This window comes from Lethenteron reissneri, chromosome 25, assembly GCF_015708825.2.
Source record: "Lethenteron reissneri isolate LAM-NWPU_2019-01 chromosome 25, ASM1570882v1, whole genome shotgun sequence".
NCBI classification, from domain to species: domain Eukaryota; kingdom Metazoa; phylum Chordata; class Hyperoartia; order Petromyzontiformes; family Petromyzontidae; genus Lethenteron; species Lethenteron reissneri.
In genome coordinates, this window is record NC_083803.1 from 12,094,380 (window position 1) to 12,113,751 (window position 19,372).

At 45.1% G+C, this 19,372-nt stretch overlaps 1 protein-coding gene across 1 annotated transcript in view; it reads left to right on the plus strand.

The window, feature by feature from the left end:
• LOC133347243 (glycogen phosphorylase, muscle form-like) overlaps positions 1 to 19,372 on the plus strand; it is a 48,419-nt gene that overhangs the window by 27,052 nt on the left and 1,995 nt on the right. The window contains exons 6-20 of the mRNA XM_061559351.1: positions 3,384 to 3,515; positions 4,521 to 4,632; positions 5,777 to 5,859; positions 7,680 to 7,823; positions 8,934 to 9,026; positions 9,149 to 9,295; positions 10,197 to 10,360; positions 11,306 to 11,420; positions 12,437 to 12,538; positions 12,911 to 13,058; positions 14,179 to 14,237; positions 14,876 to 15,017; positions 15,549 to 15,756; positions 17,120 to 17,254; positions 18,171 to 18,237. Coding sequence (XP_061415335.1) covers positions 3,384 to 3,515; positions 4,521 to 4,632; positions 5,777 to 5,859; positions 7,680 to 7,823; positions 8,934 to 9,026; positions 9,149 to 9,295; positions 10,197 to 10,360; positions 11,306 to 11,420; positions 12,437 to 12,538; positions 12,911 to 13,058; positions 14,179 to 14,237; positions 14,876 to 15,017; positions 15,549 to 15,756; positions 17,120 to 17,254; positions 18,171 to 18,237 — 1,851 coding nt within the window. The remainder of the gene's footprint in view (positions 1 to 3,383; positions 3,516 to 4,520; positions 4,633 to 5,776; positions 5,860 to 7,679; positions 7,824 to 8,933; positions 9,027 to 9,148; positions 9,296 to 10,196; positions 10,361 to 11,305; positions 11,421 to 12,436; positions 12,539 to 12,910; positions 13,059 to 14,178; positions 14,238 to 14,875; positions 15,018 to 15,548; positions 15,757 to 17,119; positions 17,255 to 18,170; positions 18,238 to 19,372) is intronic.

A 19,372-nucleotide genomic window follows, 5' to 3' on the forward strand; every position in this document is an offset into this window, starting at 1 on the left:
TGCCTAAATTTTTGTTGCAACACAACGCTGGCCCAGGGTTCTGGAGGGTGCACGCCGGGCGTGCTGTGTGTGCATCGCATGATATACGGCCAATCTTGAGCGTTTTGAGTTAGTGATGAGTGTTGAGCAGCACTGCGTTTAGGTACTGGACACACAGTCAAACGGTCTGGCATTTAAATCACTCTCCGGAGTTGAATCAGGTATGTGGTAGGTTTCTGGTCTCAGCCTGATGACCGATAAATAAAAGCACGCAAAAAAAACTCACGTGAGATGAATTTAATTATTTACGCTTTGGTATATTTTTTTCTCTGAGGACCAAATCTTTCATTGTCATGTGATGGACATTTTGTCCGACTTAAAGGGTTACCATATAGTGAGGATAACAGCTACTTGAGTTGACACCACAAGCAATTCTCGATTGTCGTCTTCTGGAGGTATGCTCTGATACAATTTGATGAACTGGTCCCTGTCGATTTTGGATGTAATGTTATTATTAATTATTACATCCATTAAAAGTCTCAGTAATCTGGATAAATGCAGGAGGGTCGTGCGTTGTAACGTCTGGAAAAATGTGTGACTTTGGGCTGTGATGTCACTGGAGTGCTGTCCACCACAGCAAACAGCCCAGAGCATAAATGGGTCCCACAAAAGGTAGCCAATGCTTAGTAGATCCAATGAGGAGAGAATTGATTACCCTCTCATTTTAAATGTTTGATCACATAATTCACTGTTATTGGTTACAGAAAATCATTGGGACCCGCTAAAGCTGTGCCACCTCAGGTGGAACTGACAAGTGTAATATCTAGCCTAGGCTCGTGGACTGACAGTCATGCTGTGGTTCTTTCATCTTCATTGACAAAGTTGGGAGCCCAGCTGCTTCACATCATATGCGCTGTATGATAGAAGCTGCAACAAGTGTTAGCATATGAGCATATGGGAGTTGTGGTGGCAGCACACCATTCTGTAGCCGGCAGCCAGGATTTAAGATGTGACTCAGCAGTTTTCTCATTACAAAAGAAGATTTCAAGTGACTCCTTGCCAGGTATTGATATTGTTTCGATAATGTAATAAAACAATGCCCAAATGTGTGTGTTTTTATGGGTTACGCCGTAAATGTAAAATACACCAAATGCAGTCTGGCAAAGACGTAGCAGAGAGAGTCTTTGAATGATTTCGCAAGGTGTGGTCAACTCCCAAAACGGATGAGCCAAGTTGAAGCCACTTGAGACATTCCCGTCTGCGTCGGCATCAGCGTTTTGAAAATGTCAGGCTCTGTAATAGCTCGCTGTACTTAGAATAGAGGGCTGCGGTTATCGTAACGTGACACGGGGAGTCGGCACGGTTTGGCTTAAAGGGCAGAGTGGTTACAGTAAATACGTGCATCGAGACTGGTCACCTTCTCAGCTGTCTCCACCACAAGGCATGCGGTGCAGCGATTGGCTGCATTTGTACTTGCCAGTGCCCCGTGTAGGCGCAGATCAGTTGATCTTCTGTTCTCCTTAATTTTTTGTGCAGTCTGGGAATTTTTTACGTGGGTGTTATCCCTTGTCTTCTTTTTCATTTCATCTCTTGGGATTTTTTTGGGTTGGCCAAGTTTGTTTATAATTTATTCTGAACAGTACATCATTCTGAACCGCAATGCATAAATGCACTATTTGTGTGAGTAGCGTTGGAAAGGGTTGTTTTTGAACAGAAGTCAGATTACTGATGACTCGGTTAAATTTTGTTTGGAATTTGCTAAATAGTCTATATTACAATCTTGATTTGAAGCTTTCGTGACTGCAGGAATCCTTACTCTTTGGTTCTTTTGGAAAAGTCACGTAGGTATAAAATAAAATAAATGACGACGTTTCGGGCGCAACATAAGCGTCCATCATCAGGTGGGAAAGCATGGTCTGCAGACCATATATAATGATCTAAACTCATAAATGATGATCCTTTGCTTTTGAGTTTGTGGATTGTAGTGGGATCTGTGTGCTTTTATTGTTACGGTTAATTTCATGAACTCAAGCTACTTACATGATCATTTACACCTTTGAATTGTTTTACAGTAATTGTTGAACATTTTTCAATGGAACAAGCTCACGAAGTATTCAACCAATACCTGCTAATGCTAATTTGATTACACACTTAAAAAGCAGTCATGATTGAATGCCCGCCTAAATTGGAGGCAATGAGACTCGGACCTCGGGATAATAAAGGATACTATTATAACGATGGAATCCTGTCGGGATAATTGTGGTTGTCAAGTTGACTCGGCCACAGTGTGGTCTGATGAAACAGACGGTGCATTTTTTTGTCAGGGTTGCTAAGGCTCTGCTCCCTCCCTTCAACACAAAGGATGTCTCTTTGCCTTGAGGCCCATCTGTAACTGTACATGTCATTATACCCGTGTGCCACGTTTAGGCACTTTATCCAGGTAACTTGAACTGAAATGACCTACTCCTCTTACTGTATATCATTGTATTTCAAGGCTTAGTGGTATGTTCAACATGGCTCATTTAGAATACAAAAAAATTGGGGAAATATTGGTTCCTCAAATTTTCTTACTAATAGACTGCACGGAGGCAATGTAGCAGTTTACCTCCCTCGTTTTCTTCTTTGTTCCGTTTAACGGCAATTAATATTATTCGTCATCACTTTACAATACAAGGGAACATATGAATGCAACATATCTTCATTTCAAAGGAGAGCTCAGGTCGGGTTTCTTGCTGGTCCAGCACTGATTTTTTTTCTCTTACAACTCACTCGCCAGTAGTCATTCACCTCCTTACTACACTTTTATCCGTACTACCATGTATACTATTCCCATGGACTAAACTCACTTGTTCCTTGGCCCATGTTGGTTAGACTTGACTGCTTTATCTCATCCATGCTGTATTCGACCACCATACTGTTGGTCTAAACACTTATTTATTTGCTCGCACTGCTAGACTTCATAATTCCCTCCCATGGACTTTTTTTCAGGTTCTCATGATTTTACTCAATCCAACAAACATTAATTATTATATCTTATATCTTCAATAGTGACGTTTGTTGGCCGCTTGATGTTTTGGGCCTTTGGGCCTGTGCTCAAATTCCACGGGGTTTGGGGGGGGGTACATAACGAAAACAACAACAGCGGACCGTTTGACCTGTCCACGTGCGTGTGTTTGTGCCTCCTGTGCTGGGTCTCCCCTAGGTCGACTTAGCCTCACATGAATAGCCAATGCGGTGTGTAAACATCGCCACTAAGGAGACAAAGGCAATCGAGCGTGGTGCTGCCCAAACCGCCCCCTCGTGTACCGTGCCTTCATCGGTGCTCGCCAACAGTACTTGCCCCTACAGTCTGTTAAGGCTATGCGGTAGGATCTTTGTCTTCTTTGTGCTGCGCCCTCCTGCAGAGGGAGGAGGCGGACGACTGGCTGCGCTACGGCAACCCGTGGGAGAAGGCGCGCCCCGAGTACATGCTGCCCGTCCACTACTACGGTCACGTGGAACACACGGCCGAGGGCGCCAAGTGGGTCGACACGCAGGTACGGCCATGGCGCCCCACGTGTGGGCGTGTTGGCACACGAGCACTCGCATCGCAACCGGTGTGGTGCATTTGTCAAGTGTGCAATCGATGCGACTGCACCTGTTACCCATCGGTCCAGGTGTCGAGCTACGTGTAGGAAGGGAAATTAGATTAGGGGGCCCCATACCTTTTTTTTTTCCAAGGCAATTGCCAACTACACTATTCCGCTGGCAGTTACATGCATGTACGTGGGCGGGTGGGTACACAGGTGTTTGGCCACGCACAGAAAGATAGCCACACAGGCATTCGTAGTGTACAGACACACAGGCACATAGGCACATTATTACAAGGACAGACTCTTGCAAATATACCAGGCACAGACCCATTTACCCGTCGCAGTGAATTTATGAACTCTCATGATTCGCTGTCGTAATTTAACTCAATTACTTTTTTTGCTTTTACGTTTCATTTCTACAGTTTTGATTGCTCTATGAACAGGAATGTAAATTTTACATTTAGCATGAATGACACATATTCAATGGATACGCACGTTATTTCATGTAACAATATATTTTAATTGATGAATTGATACATCATTACGTACATAACAGGCAAGCATATGCACAGATTTACCTTCATTAGGTGGATCTGTGGATCTTTTTATCTACTTCATTTAAAACTTCACGAATAAGGGATGGGAAAATGGTCAAGTCCACATTTCTCAAATATTTTATCATTTGGGCATTTTTCTAGACAGTTGTTTTTGCTCTGATTTATATTTGCTGCATTGTTGCACTATATTTATTTTGCTCGAGTCATTTTGGTGACCCATGGTTGTGCTTGCAAATGAGATAATAGCCTGCTCTGAGTTATCACCTTGTTAAACAAAATAAACTATAAATTTGTTTGTGACTTGATCGGTGCCTTCCCCGTCTACATTTATACATGCGTGCATGTTTGTGCGTGCCTGTTCTTGCTTCGCACATACACACGCACTCGTGTTGTCGATATTGTCTGTGGACAGCTGGTGCTGGCGCTACCCTATGACACTCCCGTGCCCGGCTACAAGAACAACACCGTGAACACCATGAGGCTGTGGTCCGCCAAGGCGCCCAATGACTTCAACCTGCAGGAGTGTACGTAGGCCGATGCATCGGTAGTGTACAGTGCATCCTTGCAATCACGTGGGCGGTGGGGAATTACCCTGTACGCTCATTACGGGCGTTTGTTTGGATGACCTATAAACAAAATAAGCTCAAATTGGAATTAAACAGAAAAGTCAACGACTGAACGGGGTACAAAAACAATGTTTGACTTGTCGGTTGCATCTCCATGCTGTTCAGAAAAAATATGCGTCACAGGAAACTTACCGTATAAAAATGGGGTATAACACACCGGTCCTTATTAAATACTCCAAAATCTACATTTGAACTGACATTCATCTTTCGACTGCATCGACATCACGAACTGATTTTACTCACCCTGCAAGATTACCAAGGCAAATCATTGGTCCACTCTTTTTCTTGGACAACTCTCATCCACACCAGTTTCCACATTGCAGGATGGAACATTTTTCTTTAATTTCTTGTACAGCTCGGCTATGGAACTCCTGTCTTTCATCTGTCTCCAAAAACCCTTGGGCCTGATTCAATTCAAGAAGCCTCTCCCCTCCTCTAACCTCCTATGCTCTGTATCGCTTTGTTGCTGGCCACTTTACGTCATATGCCAAGGCACTCAGCTTGACAACTGTGATTAAAATACATGGTTCATATAAATGCCATTTTCAGAGAGCTGTATTTTAATGAAGTAACTCTAATGAAATATTTAATCCCAAGAGTACAGATGCAGGGAGAGGTTGTAATAATTTGACGACAGGATAGGGTGATTGGAAGTTTAGAATAGCATGTGAAAAGAGAGCATTGTAGATTCAACCAGAAAGAGGGGGAAGGTCGGGACACGTGTGTCGGCTGAAGGAGGCTGGGTTAGTGAGAAACTGCTTTGCAGTGGCACCCAAAAGTAACCATAAGCAAGAGCTGAAGCCAGGTGGTGGGAAACTGTAAGAGCAGACCTTCGAGTTCTGTTGCCGACCATGCCAAAGTTGTGGGATCTGTCTGAAGAAAATGTATGTACGTTGAACTTCTTTCATACCGTACGTAGCCAACCGTGCCAATTGGAGGTGCAGGAATGGTGGCATGGTGTGCTTGCATCACTAGAACTGGCCATGATGGCCTCATTTGCTTGACCTGTGATGCTGTCATTTCTGTCCTCTGCGATGTGCAGTCAACGTCGGTGATTACATTCAGGCCGTGTTGGACAGGAACTTGGCGGAGAACATCTCACGTGTGCTTTACCCCAACGATAACGTAAGCAATTTCCTCCCCCCCCCCCCAAGCCGTCCTACAATCAATGGAAGCAGTAGTCACTGTGCCTGCAAATGCTTGCTCTGGTTTTAGATATCCATAGAGTATGATAAAATACGAATTACAATTGTGTTGAGTGTACTCTTAAGATCGGACTTGTAAATGCGTGATTAGGGTGCTTGAATTACAATTGGAAAGGCATGAATTGATATCCCTCTGAGATCAAATAAAATAATCACCATTTTGCAAAAAGTCAATGGTGGTTGTTTTATGGAGTGACTGGATCTTGTCACAGTAATGTGGATTTTTTTCACGACTTGCTCATTCAGCAATACACATAAGCACTTGTGTTCAGTTGACCAGGAAAACAGTGCTTTTTTAAACTTTGTATTGTTAACGGATATATTCCCAAACCTGGGATTGCTTCATTTTTCTGGGTCTCATGTCCTCAGCCCAATGTGACTGCTTGTCATTTATACACATATATGCCCTGCTCACTTAATTTGATTTAGCAATTAAGCATGAACTAATAATTTAATGTGTTCGGAAAAGCAGCAGCACTGCAGTAAAAACATATCCTTGCTGTTTTGAGTGCCTGACAGTGTGTATTGGTATTCTTTGGTTCTTTTGGTAAAGTCATGTAGATAAAAATAATAATAATAAGAAGAAAAAAATGTAAAGTATATATATAAAAAAACAAAAACTCATGACGTTTCGATCACAACACAAGAGGTCGTCATCAGGCGACGACCGCTTGTGTTGCGATCGAAACGTGAGATTTTATTTTTCTATCTACGTGACTTTACTGAAAGAACCAAAGAATATGAATTCCTGCAGTCACGAAAGTTTTAAGTCTAAATGTCGTGTGTATTGATATTTGTGAAAATATTCATGAGCAAACATTTCATGGCTCGGGACAACTGTGCAAACAGTGGAACAATATTTATCTGATAGCTGGCTTATAATGCCCCTGCCAGTATCAAGGAAAAACACAAGGCAGTGCAGCTAAGTAAATATTGTAAATGAATGCTGCATTGCAAGATGTGCTTTATACACAAGAACTTGGCTCATGACTACACAATGTATTTAATCAAAACAATATCTTAACATGATCTAGTTGCTGTGACTGGCAGTGAGCACTGTCACGTGCTGCTTTGTTGGGTGATGCTGCGGACGTCGACGATATTTATACAACAGTTGAACAGGGACAATTCTTATATTTTTATAGTTTTTATCTGGTTAGGAGGTGCTGCGGTCACAGTGATTGACTGAGGATTAGATGGATATGAGTGCAAGTCTCAGACCAGGGTTGAATCAACTCTTCATCCATCCTAAGTCACCAAAATAGTACAACATTGTGGAAAAACTGTCCCGTGACAAAGGAATATGGAATTTCCACAACTGGCTCAGGACCACCCCCACACTCTTTTGGATGGAGGGAGGCTCTTGAGACTTTGTCATGGATATATTTAACAGTAAGCCAAGTGCTGAAACAAATATAAGTATTGGCATTTATAGGTCACTTAAATGCCTAGGCAACTCAAAGCGCCTTGCATCACATCTCATCGCATTTATTCTAATGCCCTGCTGCAGTCTTGCCAAGGGGACCCCCAGTGGCAGCTGTCGCCATGCAGCACAAGTTGTAAACAGCACCGCCCTGCTGATGGGCATTTGCCTGCCAGTGACAAAAGTATCTCTGCTTTTGATAGAAACATTTTAAACTGTCTCGCACTAGGTCTGAGCATTGTGCCGCAGCGTCTTTCGTTGGTGTTTGTGGTGGATTCCCTTCTAAGAGACCCCTCTCCTCCCCTTTGTCACCCCAGTTCTTCGAGGGCAAGGAGCTGCGCCTGAAGCAGGAGTACTTTGTGGTGGCCGCCACGCTGCAAGACATCGTTCGCCGCTTCAAGGCGTCCAAATTCGGCAGCCGAGAGGCCGTGCGTGTCGACTTCGCCACCTTCCCTGACAAGGTGGGGGGTGTGCCCAGGGCAGAGAGACGCTTCGCGAAAATCCCTATCGGAAACAATTCGGTGTCGTGACTGGAAAAACTCGTTATTTCCACGCGAATGCGTAAGTCGGGGGTCCCGTTGTTGAGTAGGTTTTGAACTTTAGTCTTTCCGTTGGGAATAGTCGTAAGTTTTGTATTCGATGGGGAAATATATTTACTTTGGACTTTTAACAATAGGTGTATATTCCTTCCCATATATTACGTTATTTATACAGGACGGCACATGCATCGCCGGCTATTTTGAATATTGACTTTCATAACAGCTTTTTTTGGGTTAGATCGTGTAAATATAAATGCGTCGTTAAACCCACCACCACCCGGGGTTTGTCACGTAAACAGAACATGCCAATTCGTTACTAGTACAGCACACTGGTATGTTGGAGAGCAAATCCACAACATTTACAATCATAGCAGAAACAATTGTAAATAGTAAGATTTGAACGTAGTCGATGTGCAAATAGAGAAGGTTTGTCAGTAAACAGTTTGAATCTAAAAGAGGTCTGTTAACTACAAAAATAGCTGGGTTATTGTATATTTTGTAAATATGCACCAAGTTTGGAAACCGGGGCTTTATATAAACATATCTGAATCGTGCAATGGCAGTGGTAAGGGAGTGGGTTTTTGCTTTGTCATTGTAGGAAGTGAGAATGAAGGGGTAGGTAATTACAAACTTACTGACAGCAGGAGTGGTTGTTCTATGGAATAAAAACTTGGCTTCCTCCCACAGGCATGTGAAATGACCACCACCAGCTCATGGCTGCTAACAGATGGGTGCAGCACTTAACACTGGGAGCACAAATACACTTTTACTGTGGTTAGAAGTTTCTTCACTACGGTAATAAATGTAAGAGCCTCTTTGTCAAACTGTGCAGTAACGAATTGGCACGTTTTGTTTACGTGACAACCCTTACTATTAATCTGTCAGGTGGTGGCAGGTTTAACGGACACATTTATATTTGCGCGATCTAACCCAAAAACCTCTTATGTGCAGTAATGTCAATGTGCACACCTTCGTTTTGCCTCATTGTGTTTGTATCTCCCACACTCGCGCAACTCTTTGCTGCCTCTCTAGGTCGCCATCCAGCTGAACGACACTCACCCATCCCTCGCCATCCCTGAGCTGATGCGAATCTTCGTTGACATCGAGCACATGGAGTGGGACGTGGTAAGTGTTGCGCGTGTAATTGGAGTGCACGGTGCAATGTACGCTTTCGTGCACAAGTGTGTTTGCCCTGTGACCCCTGACGCCTGAGACCGAGCCGGCACGTGTGTGCCCTCTGTACACAGGCATGGGACCTGGTCAAGCGTACGTGTGCCTACACCAACCACACGGTGCTGCCTGAGGCTCTGGAGCGCTGGCCCATCGATCTGTTGCAGACGCTGCTGCCCCGCCACCTGGAGATCATCTACGAGATCAACCTCCGACACCTCAATGTGAGAGAGCAGTCTCTGTTTCTTGTTCTCATCTTGTTAGATATAATTATACTATGGCACTGCAGTTGAGTGCCCAATTCACAAACTGAAGGTCACGAGTTCATATCCAAATCTGATGTTGACCCAGCGCGTCATCCCACAAGTGTAAATAAGACAAGAATCCCTCTGTTAAAACAGTGGTCATCCTATGTGCAATTTATATCACTGGCTCAGGGCCGCTAATGGACACGAGTGCTGCCCCATTGCTGGTTTGATCAGAGGCACACTTTGATGTTGACTTTGATGGTAATCCTAAGCCCATGTCGGAGGATTGAGTTGGCACTGCCGATGTCTTGGATTCATATCCTTGTAGCCATGCATGAATAAATAGTTCTCTACCTTAGCAAATTGATGGTGGCAGCCTGATCTCTAATGCCTGCACAACAAAAAACCCTGTCACATGAACTTAGTTTTTCACTTTATTTGGTCCTGCCCCACTCACTGAGAAAAGATTTGTATACATTAATATGAGTGTAACATGCTATCCAAGCAGTTCAGGAGACTCATATTGCCTGCGTGAGAGCACAGCCATCATTGCATAGTCCTGGATTCGAGTATTGATTTCAACCACCCATAAAGAAGTTACGTTTTCAAGCATACCGAGTTGATGGTTTCAACCAGATCAGAGTGAGAACTATACAAACGCCATCTAGTGTTTGGTAAGGGAGAAACACAATGGAGCACAGTCGACACTGACATAATCTGGTGTCCAGCCATCTGTCATTGAATTAACTTCTCACATGTGTTGCGAGTTAAGTGTCAGCTGAGCTGCCACTAATGACGGTGCAAAACAAACCATACCTCCCCCCACCTCCCCGTAATATAAAACATTTTTTGCTTTAATTCCATGGTGACGTGGCAGAAAATCTCGGCTTTGTTCCCCGGAGACATGGACCGCATGCGCCGCATGTCGCTCATCGAGGAGGAGGGCACCAAGCGCGTGAACATGGCGCACCTGTGCATTGTGGGCTCGCACGCCGTCAACGGCGTCGCGCGCATCCACTCCGACATCATCAAGGCCACCTGGTGAGTGCTGAGTAAGGCACTCGCAGTCTCCGCGCGTTGCCGTCTTTATTCGTCACCGTCGGCGCCCTGCAATGTCTTTCTTGCGCCACGACTGGCAGAAGGGTCTCCGCTAGAGGGAGCTCTAGAGAGCGCCCCGAGAGAGTATTTTGCCATACCCTTCCAAGGTTGACGAGACGCTTTGAAAGAAATGGCACGGTGAGAGTGCCCACACTTTACCCCATACACACGTGAACTGCCGATCGACGAACCGTTGTGTACTCGTTATCCTCGCTGGGCGGACAGAAGCGTTTCAACTGTTTCGTCAGGTGATCGAACTGGCGACCTCTCAATTGCAAGTCCAGTATGATAATCAATACACCACGGCACCCGCATAGATGGAGATAATCCAAACAGGGAATGCAGTGTCTTCCAATGGCAATAGCTGCCGTCGGCAGTGAGTAGAATGCAGATATTTATTTTGGTTAAAAACAAGTAAAACCCTGCACCGGTTTTGATTTCAGTACATTTTATTAGCAGAGTGTGGCCTGTAAAACCAGTGATATTGTGCTACCTGTTTGTAGGAAGTCAACGGTGATTTTACTATGCAATCACAGGTCCCTGTCTTAGAAATGTGGAATTACCTTACACTGTTTCAGGGATGTAATTGGAGAGACATGCAGCCATGCATGACGAGCATCAGGAAAGATGAGCGCATCCCCAACCCCGTTTTGAGCATGGGGACACTTTAACGGCCCTGAATTGTTGGTGGAAATTCCATGCTTTTCATGGTGGGGCAATTCTCTCCATTACACAACCACTGTGGATGGACCTCAGAGGAATTACAGACTGAGTTTTACTCGTGATTTTCCAGTTGTTTGCCAAGTGCTGTGTGACTCCAGCAGCAGCCAAAAGATGTTGGATGCGAGTGCATCACCGTGATGATGATTTATTCCACCACATGCGCAGCTTCCGCGACTTCTACGAGATTGAGCCCGAGAAGTTCCAGAATAAAACCAATGGCATCACCCCCCGCCGCTGGCTGCTGCTCTGCAACCCAGGGCTGGCTGATGTCATTGCGGAGGTGAGCGCAACACGCTTACTGCAAACTCGCCCGCACTATACAGTAATACCTTGGATTGCGAGTAATTTGGTCTGCAAGTGTTTTACAAGACGAGCAATTTTTTAAAATAAATATTAATATTATAAACGAGCGAGGTCTTGCAATACGAGTAGTACGTGTATACGCTTTGTCTGCCGAGCGTCACGTGATCACAACTGATATTACGAGTGCTTTGATATACGAGTGCTTTGGATTACAAACACGTTTCCGGAGCGAATTATGCTCGCAATCCAAGGTTTTACTATACTACGTAGACACTCTGCATATGCTCATGTGCAGCCTTGCATTCGCCTGCTCACTTCACTCCTGGCAGAAGGGATTCGACTAGAGGGAGCTCTAGAGCACCCCTCCAAAGCGTATTTGGCCTCTTCTACCATGCTGGCGATCTCTGGATTGCACCAGTGCGCTAACCATTACACGACAGCATCATCCTTATTTGCGGTGCTTATTATTTGTAAAACCCACTTCTTGTTGTCTCGGTCAAGAGGTCCAGATATCCTCTTTGCAAGATTACTCTTCCAGCTAGACTAGGAGTCCCAACTATTAATTTTAGTTGTTACCTATTGGATATGTACATGTTAGAAACAAGGTATGGCCCATAACAATTATTGTTAACGGTGTCATGCCATTAATTCACAGCATTTTCATTAATTGAAGGATAATGTTGAGCCTAGCCTAAAATTCCAAATCTCTCATTTGTGTTGCCTTGTTTGGAACACTTCTGTCGCAGAGGAAATTATTGCCAAATATTGTAGCATCTCCCTGTCCTGACTATTAGTGTTCTACCGGTACTGACCTTCACATATTACTCTGGAATCTTATGGATTAGGACTTTGTCTATTTGTATGCCTTGATCACTGAACAATGTCAGCTTTGACTAGGTGCCTCAAAAAATCCAGGTGATATAAAATTTTGGACTTTCATAAATTAATTCAACATCGCTTTGCGTGTGCTTTGCGTGTCCTGTGCATCCACAGCGTATCGGCGATGATTTCATCCGTGACCTGAACCTGCTTCACAAGCTGAAGGATTTTGCCAATGATGAATCCCTCATCCGTGACATTGCCAAGGTCAAGCAGGTACGTGTTCCTTTAACGTATATAAAAAAAAAACGACAGGCCCTTGTCAATCCACTGCTGGATAAATGGCTTGTCGTCATAGGGGTTGTTTGGCTATACTTCACCACACTAGTCAGTGCAGCTTGGTGAAGGGGTGGCAGGCGGAGTGACCAGGAGAAGTTCCGACTCACCACCGATGTTTTCTATGGCCGGAAAAACAATCTCGGATCGCCCGGCTCATAGTGCACTGCGCCGACCACTGCGCCACCGCTTCCCCACTTGACTTATTGTATCCTGACACACTCTGGAATTCCAATTTTGTTATCGCCGTCGTGTTACATCGCACCACTGTCGCTGCTGCCGTAACCCGCACTTCCCTCTGGCTGGCGACAGGATAACAAGATCAAGTTTGCGGCGTACTACGAGAAGGAGCACGGCATTAAACTGAACCCCGCGTCCATGATGGACATCCAGGTGAAGCGCATCCACGAGTACAAGCGCCAGCTGCTCAACTGCCTGCACGTCATAACGCTCTACAACCGTGAGAGGCGCAGACACACACGCACACGTGCACACATGCAGCCTGTATGTACGTATGTTGAACTTCTTTTGCACCGTACGTAGCCAACCGTGCTAATCGGAGGTGCGGCGGAAGGACAACAAACTAAATACAAAAAGCAGTTGTAAAGAAATGAGTCCTCACTCTATCGATTTTAAAGGGCATAGCTCCAGTGGCTTCCTCATATCGGAAGGGAGAGCATTCCAGACGGCTACAGAAGCGCATCTGAAAGCACGCGATAGTGAAAGTGCACTTGCCTACGCATGCTGTGCACGTATGCGCACGCACGCGGAAACGCGCAGTTTTGGTTTTGTTGCCAGGAATGCTGCCGTGGCGGCATAGTATATCTTGCTCACTGGGTTTGCAATCCAGAAGGTCGCCGGTTCAGTGTCCTGCCACGGCAGTTAAAATAGGCAGGTTTATGAAATGGCCCCGCCTCTATCCATTCAGCTGTATAATCGGACACACTACAGTTATTAGACCGGCAGGTCGTGTGTGGTGGTGTAAACTGTGGGTACTCCCACCTCTTCCTAGACGTCTGGCAAGTATGCAAGAGTAGGCCAACACACCCTCTAGGGCTCCCTCTAACGGAGGCCCCTCCTGCAAGCAGTGGCGTAAGCAATTGCGTCAAAACAAACACCTCTCATGGAGCATTTCAAAGGGATACGAATCACGAATGAGAGGCATTTGAAGGGACCTCAAGTAGTTCTGTGGTGTCATTTTTTAAGGAGATAATTCTTTAATACGGAGTGAATTTTATCTATGCGAGTTTAAAATGCATATTAGGGATAGCGAATATAATGTTAAATATTTTTGCAGGTGTATGTATACACATATGCCCAACAATGCACGTGTTTTTTGCTCTCGTCAACATGTGCTTACCAATATACACGCATGCACGCAGGCCCACTCACCCGGAGACAAAACATGAACACGCACACACACACACAAACGCACACGCTCAAAAATGCACGCACACACATACACATGGCCTTAGATCTGAGGGGAGCTCAGAAGGGCTTCAGAAAGGCTATAGGTGTCTCAAAGGGGGGTCCGATCTGGCATTTCATGTGTGAATATGAAATTCTCTTTGTTGCTGCAGGCATCAAGAAGGACCCAAAGAAGCAATATGCTCCAAGGACTGTGATGATCGGAGGCAAGGTGAGCAGTAGTGCGGTGGATTCTTTCTTCATCACACGTACGTCAGTTGTTCGTACAGTGGTCACCAACTTGCTCCAATCGTGTACATTAGAACACAATTCCACTGCCCGAGTGTTGGGCACTGGGATTTTTGTTAAAATATATATGATCAGAACCAGTTGGTGACCACTTATAAAAAATTGATTTAACGTGAGTATATTAAAATATTGATTTACTGGGGTTTGGGCAGCTCACAGTTGGAAGGTCATTAGTTCAACAGTGGTTGTTGTGTGGCGAGACTGGAATGAAGAATTCCCACCACTTGCAGAGGTCTGCCAATGAATAAAGAGCCCTGCTCCATTGCTCGTTCGAGCCGGGAGACATGCTGATATTTTTTTTACTTAAAAGACTTTCGTGAAACAATTTCACTTCTGAGAATGTTTTAAAAATATGTCTATGACTGCCATTGTTTTGAATACATCGCGCAGTTGAATGTGCAATGTTATAAGACGCATCTCACGCGAGTATAGTTGTTTGTGGATCATAGTGTAAGGTGCCTTGAAGTGGTCCATCGACAGAAGGTGTGGTATGAGAGTACTCCCACAGTCTGTCCTGTTCCCGCCTGCCACCCAGCTGCTCTTATCCTGTGCCACCCACAGGCCGCCCCCGGGTACCACATGGCCAAGATGATCATCCGTCTCATCACCGCGGTGGGCGACGTTGTCAACCATGACCCAAAGGTGGGCGACCGCCTGAAGTTCATCTTCCTGGAGAACTACCGCGTCACGCTCGCCGAGAAAGGTGGGGATTTCAACGTTTTTTGCTTTGAATTGAGAGTTTTGGTCCTCAGGTGTTTTCATTTTGGATTTATAGCGGATGTTTTTTGCTGGATTATATAAAGGCCTAACCCTAATGTACGTTGACTCAAGAGTGCAGATGTTTGGTCACCACATCTACGCCTCTATATAAGGAACGAAACAGGTAGACTTCTCCACAAATCTGGCTGTCGCCTGATGAAGCTAGTTGTAATTGCTGGCGAAACGTCGTACTCAGATTGTAAATGTTGTGGCTTGGCTCTCCAACACACCGGTGTACTGTACTAGTGACGAATTGGCATGTTCTGTTTACGTAACAACCCTTACTAGTTGGCTGTGTCGGGTGGTTGCAGGTTTAACGACACATTTATATATTTACACGATCTAACCCCAAAAAAATCTTATGGATCATATTGGTCGCGAAAGCTTACGTGTTAAACCATCCTGTATCTGTCCACTCGCTTCTCTTTGGTGTCGCTCCCCCCCACCCCCCTCCACCGTGTGCGCCACTGTGCAGTGATCCCGGCGTCGGACCTGTCGGAGCAGATCTCCACGGCCGGCACGGAGGCGTCTGGCACGGGCAACATGAAGTTCATGCTGAATGGCGCGCTCACCATCGGCACCATGGACGGCGCTAACGTAGAGATGGCGGAGGAGGCCGGAGAGGATAATCTCTTCATCTTCGGCATGCGTGTGCCCGACGTGGAGGCTATGGAAAAGACCGGGTGAGCTCGCGGCAACCCAGCGGTGCTGCTGTGGGCATTGTCAATTGAAGTCAAAGTTGGCCGATCTCCCTGTTCAAATGTTGTTGTTTTTTTGCCATGAACAGGGCCACTTTAACAACAGTGGGACCCCACAGTTAAAGGGGAGCCCTCTAGTGGTCACATTCAAGTCAAAGTCAAATTGGCTTCCGTTCAAACAATGGGGCGGCCGGCGGCACTCATCAATTTCCATTGGTACGTTGTGAGCCAGTATAATTCCACGTTCTCATGGCAGGAAACAACTAGGGCATGGCCAATTTAAGCTTTGCAAAAAAGTATATCATTTTTCGGTGCTGGAAAGAAAGTGGGCCGAGTTGACTATCCTATTTGAATCTGAACTTGCCACTTGTGTGGTCATGATGAAGACAGTCCAAGAGCACGCGATGAACGTTAATGTTGCTCGAGCATACTCCCTCTTGAAGGATAATGCAACCCAAAAGCTATTTGTGGTTTTGTAGATACATACCTAGACATTGTAGCAAAAGTCTGAAGCTTTGCTAATAAGAAAAATTGAATTCTAGTATGAAATACGATTTTCAGGCGCATCGCCACAGCGAAGTGGCATCCTGTCTTATGACTGCCGTGTCATGTGTACTTTTTAGAGATACTGAGGACGCCACATTCTCCCCAGATAATTTACACACTATTACTGCACTGTACATAACGTTACCGAGCGTTCGAGTTTGGCTGGAAGTCTCAGTTTAAAAAAGGCTGTTCTGATGTCCCGATTTGTTGTTATTGGAATTTCGTTCTGGCCCTTGATGTTCGACACATAATATGGGCAAAATGACAGCGGCTCCCTGACTAGTGGGCGGAGTTGACTGAGGATTAGGTGGGGCCAATGAGCAGTCGGTGGGGCCAACATCAGTGTGGGCGTGGCTATACATTTGGTGGGGCTGATAGTGATGGGTTGCCCCGCAGACTGTGTCTCCTGGTTAAGCCCCTAAAGAAATGTGGTAACTTTTAACTATACAAGCTCATCATGAGGCATGTGTGCAACATCAAGTGCAACCCACAACGAACCGAGAAGCATTTCGCCTCAATTTACAAGGTTTGAGCCCCTTGAATCTAGCTACATCACGACAGGCAGCGCACAGTGGGAGCTGCTCTATGCTAGTCTTTGCAATCCAGCAACGTTTTGGGGAGTTTAAATCCTACAACGGCAAATCTTCCCGAAGCCTTTAGCCTTGACCTGAGGTGACTTTTGATGTATCTTATTTACAGAATAATATTCCAATTTCTACGTTTTAATTAATCGATTTTGTCTCAATAATATACTAAAATAACATCGAATTTTTGGATTGTTTTCCTCAAAACCCAAATGCAGCTACGACGCACAGTATTACTACGACAAGCTGCCTGAGCTGCGGCAAGTGATCGACCAGCTGAGCAGCGGCTTCTTCTCACCCAAGCAGCCCGACCTCTTCAAGGACATTGTCAACATGCTCATGCACCACGACAGGTGAGTTTCACGCAGCCTCACATGGCCAAGCTCGCTCAAGACCTCGCCGTAGTGTTACCTGGAACTGACCTGCTTTGAAGTGGGTGAAGATCAAGTTGATGTGTCTCCCATGCTCAAGTGGGAATGTGGCGGCATATTCCCAATGACGGCCATGAAATGGTGGAGAAAATTTGACGTTTCGACGGAGGGGGACGCAGTCTATCCATAAGACAAATAATGTTGGCTAACCACAAAGTGGTATGCATTATATCTACTCCGGAGGTATGATCTGCGGAGTCAATTCCCAATCGGAATTTTAACTCATCCTTTCGATCACGAGTTACGCACTGTGCTACAGTGCAATTGGACCAATTCCAATAATGTACAGATCATGTGTCAATCCACGGCTGGATAAGTGCCTCCCCATACTGTGAGTTGTAGGGCTTTACGTCGCTACGCTAGTCAGTGCAGGTTAGTGGAGATGGGGAGCATGGATGTGAGAGTATGTAAGCATGGCAATGGATTTGACTGCGCTGCCTCCTGCTGCCCACAATGTAGCCCCACAGGCCCTATGACAACCCGATTGTGCAAGGTGGTTTCTCACCCAAAGAATATCCACTTAGCCTCCTAGTTGTGGTGAAATCAGGCACATTCTGGGTAATTTGGTCAGGGACAGTTCCAATTAATAATAGTCCTTTATCCAAGAGCCTTAATACTCTTTTGAGCAGGGTTTTGCTTGGTATTTTTCGGCCAGCTATTGCATTTTTTTTGCTTCTGGGAGGAAACCAATATTCCCAAAGAAATACAAAAAAATCCACAATACAGATCAGAAGCCAACTTGCTGTACTGCCATATACTGCCTGCCACGTAGCCCAGTGCATGGGTATCTCATGCACGTGATGCGTGTTTGCTTTGTGCTGTTCGTTCTCTCTACCAGGTTTAAGGTGTTTGCCGATTACGAGTCGTACATGGTGGCTCAAGATAAAGTCAGTGCACTTTATCAGGTACTTTCTCCTTTTCATATCAATAGAGAAAATGTTTGACTCTGTACTCATGTGACGGATAATTGGAGTTTGTTGTTTTTGGTTTTCGTCAATGTTCTCCGTGTTGCGGAAATTTTTTGTAAAATGGTCACGGAAAAGGTGCAACCCTGCAAATTCTTGCTCACGCCTCTGCTGGTAGAAGGCCCTCGATGAGAGGGAGTTCTCCAGAACCTCTCTCAATGCAAATTTTTCCTGTTCTTCAACGCTGGCCAGGCATCTTCGAAGAGGCAGGAGGACCCAAATTTTCACCCCACCACACATTGACAAATGAAGTATTGTTCTCAAACAGAGAAACTAGGATCTGCCCCAACAACCCCACATTAATTTGGATAAGAAGAGTTTTTATGTAAGCTGCTTAAAAAAAGGAGGGCGATGAGCTTGTATTTTATTTTATTTAGGGTTATCTGTTTGAGACATGAGTAATGTATGTGTTACTCCAAGACTCATCGAGTCGTGCTTAAGCAAGATCACTGGCTTACGAGTAGAGATGCCTTCGGGGGAGGAGAGGAAATTGCTACTTGGAAGTGTTCAATAGAACGTGGTAGGAGAGCATTGAAAATGTGATCAGTAAAAGGAGGATGTGATGGGAGGAGCACAAGTGCAGGATGGAGGAGGGCGGGTCACCAAGACAGGAGCTTCAGTGGTAACCAGTGATCGTGACATAGAGCAGACCTAGGAAGTTGGGTGTTGATTGTGCAAAAGGCTATGAGGTCGAGCAGATGGAAGTGGAATTACCTAATACACTTCCAATTATCACGGTTGGTTACGTACGGTGCGAAATAAGTTCAACATACATACATACAGTTGATCATCGATTATCCTGCTTATAACATTATCTGGTGGTCCCAGGTCGATCCGGCGAAACCGGCAAAAGCGCTCTAAAGCCTGTTCCAGTCCGGCGATCGACACCATGTGCATGACAAAAAAAGTTGCTATGCTTGATTTCAGTGTCAAATATATATTGCACATTATACACTATATACAACTTAAACAATGAAAATACTGCATGTATATACATTTTTCGTGACTGATAACGACAGTAATATAAACATAATATACAATGCGATCTGGCAAAAAGTGCGATGTGTAATTCGGC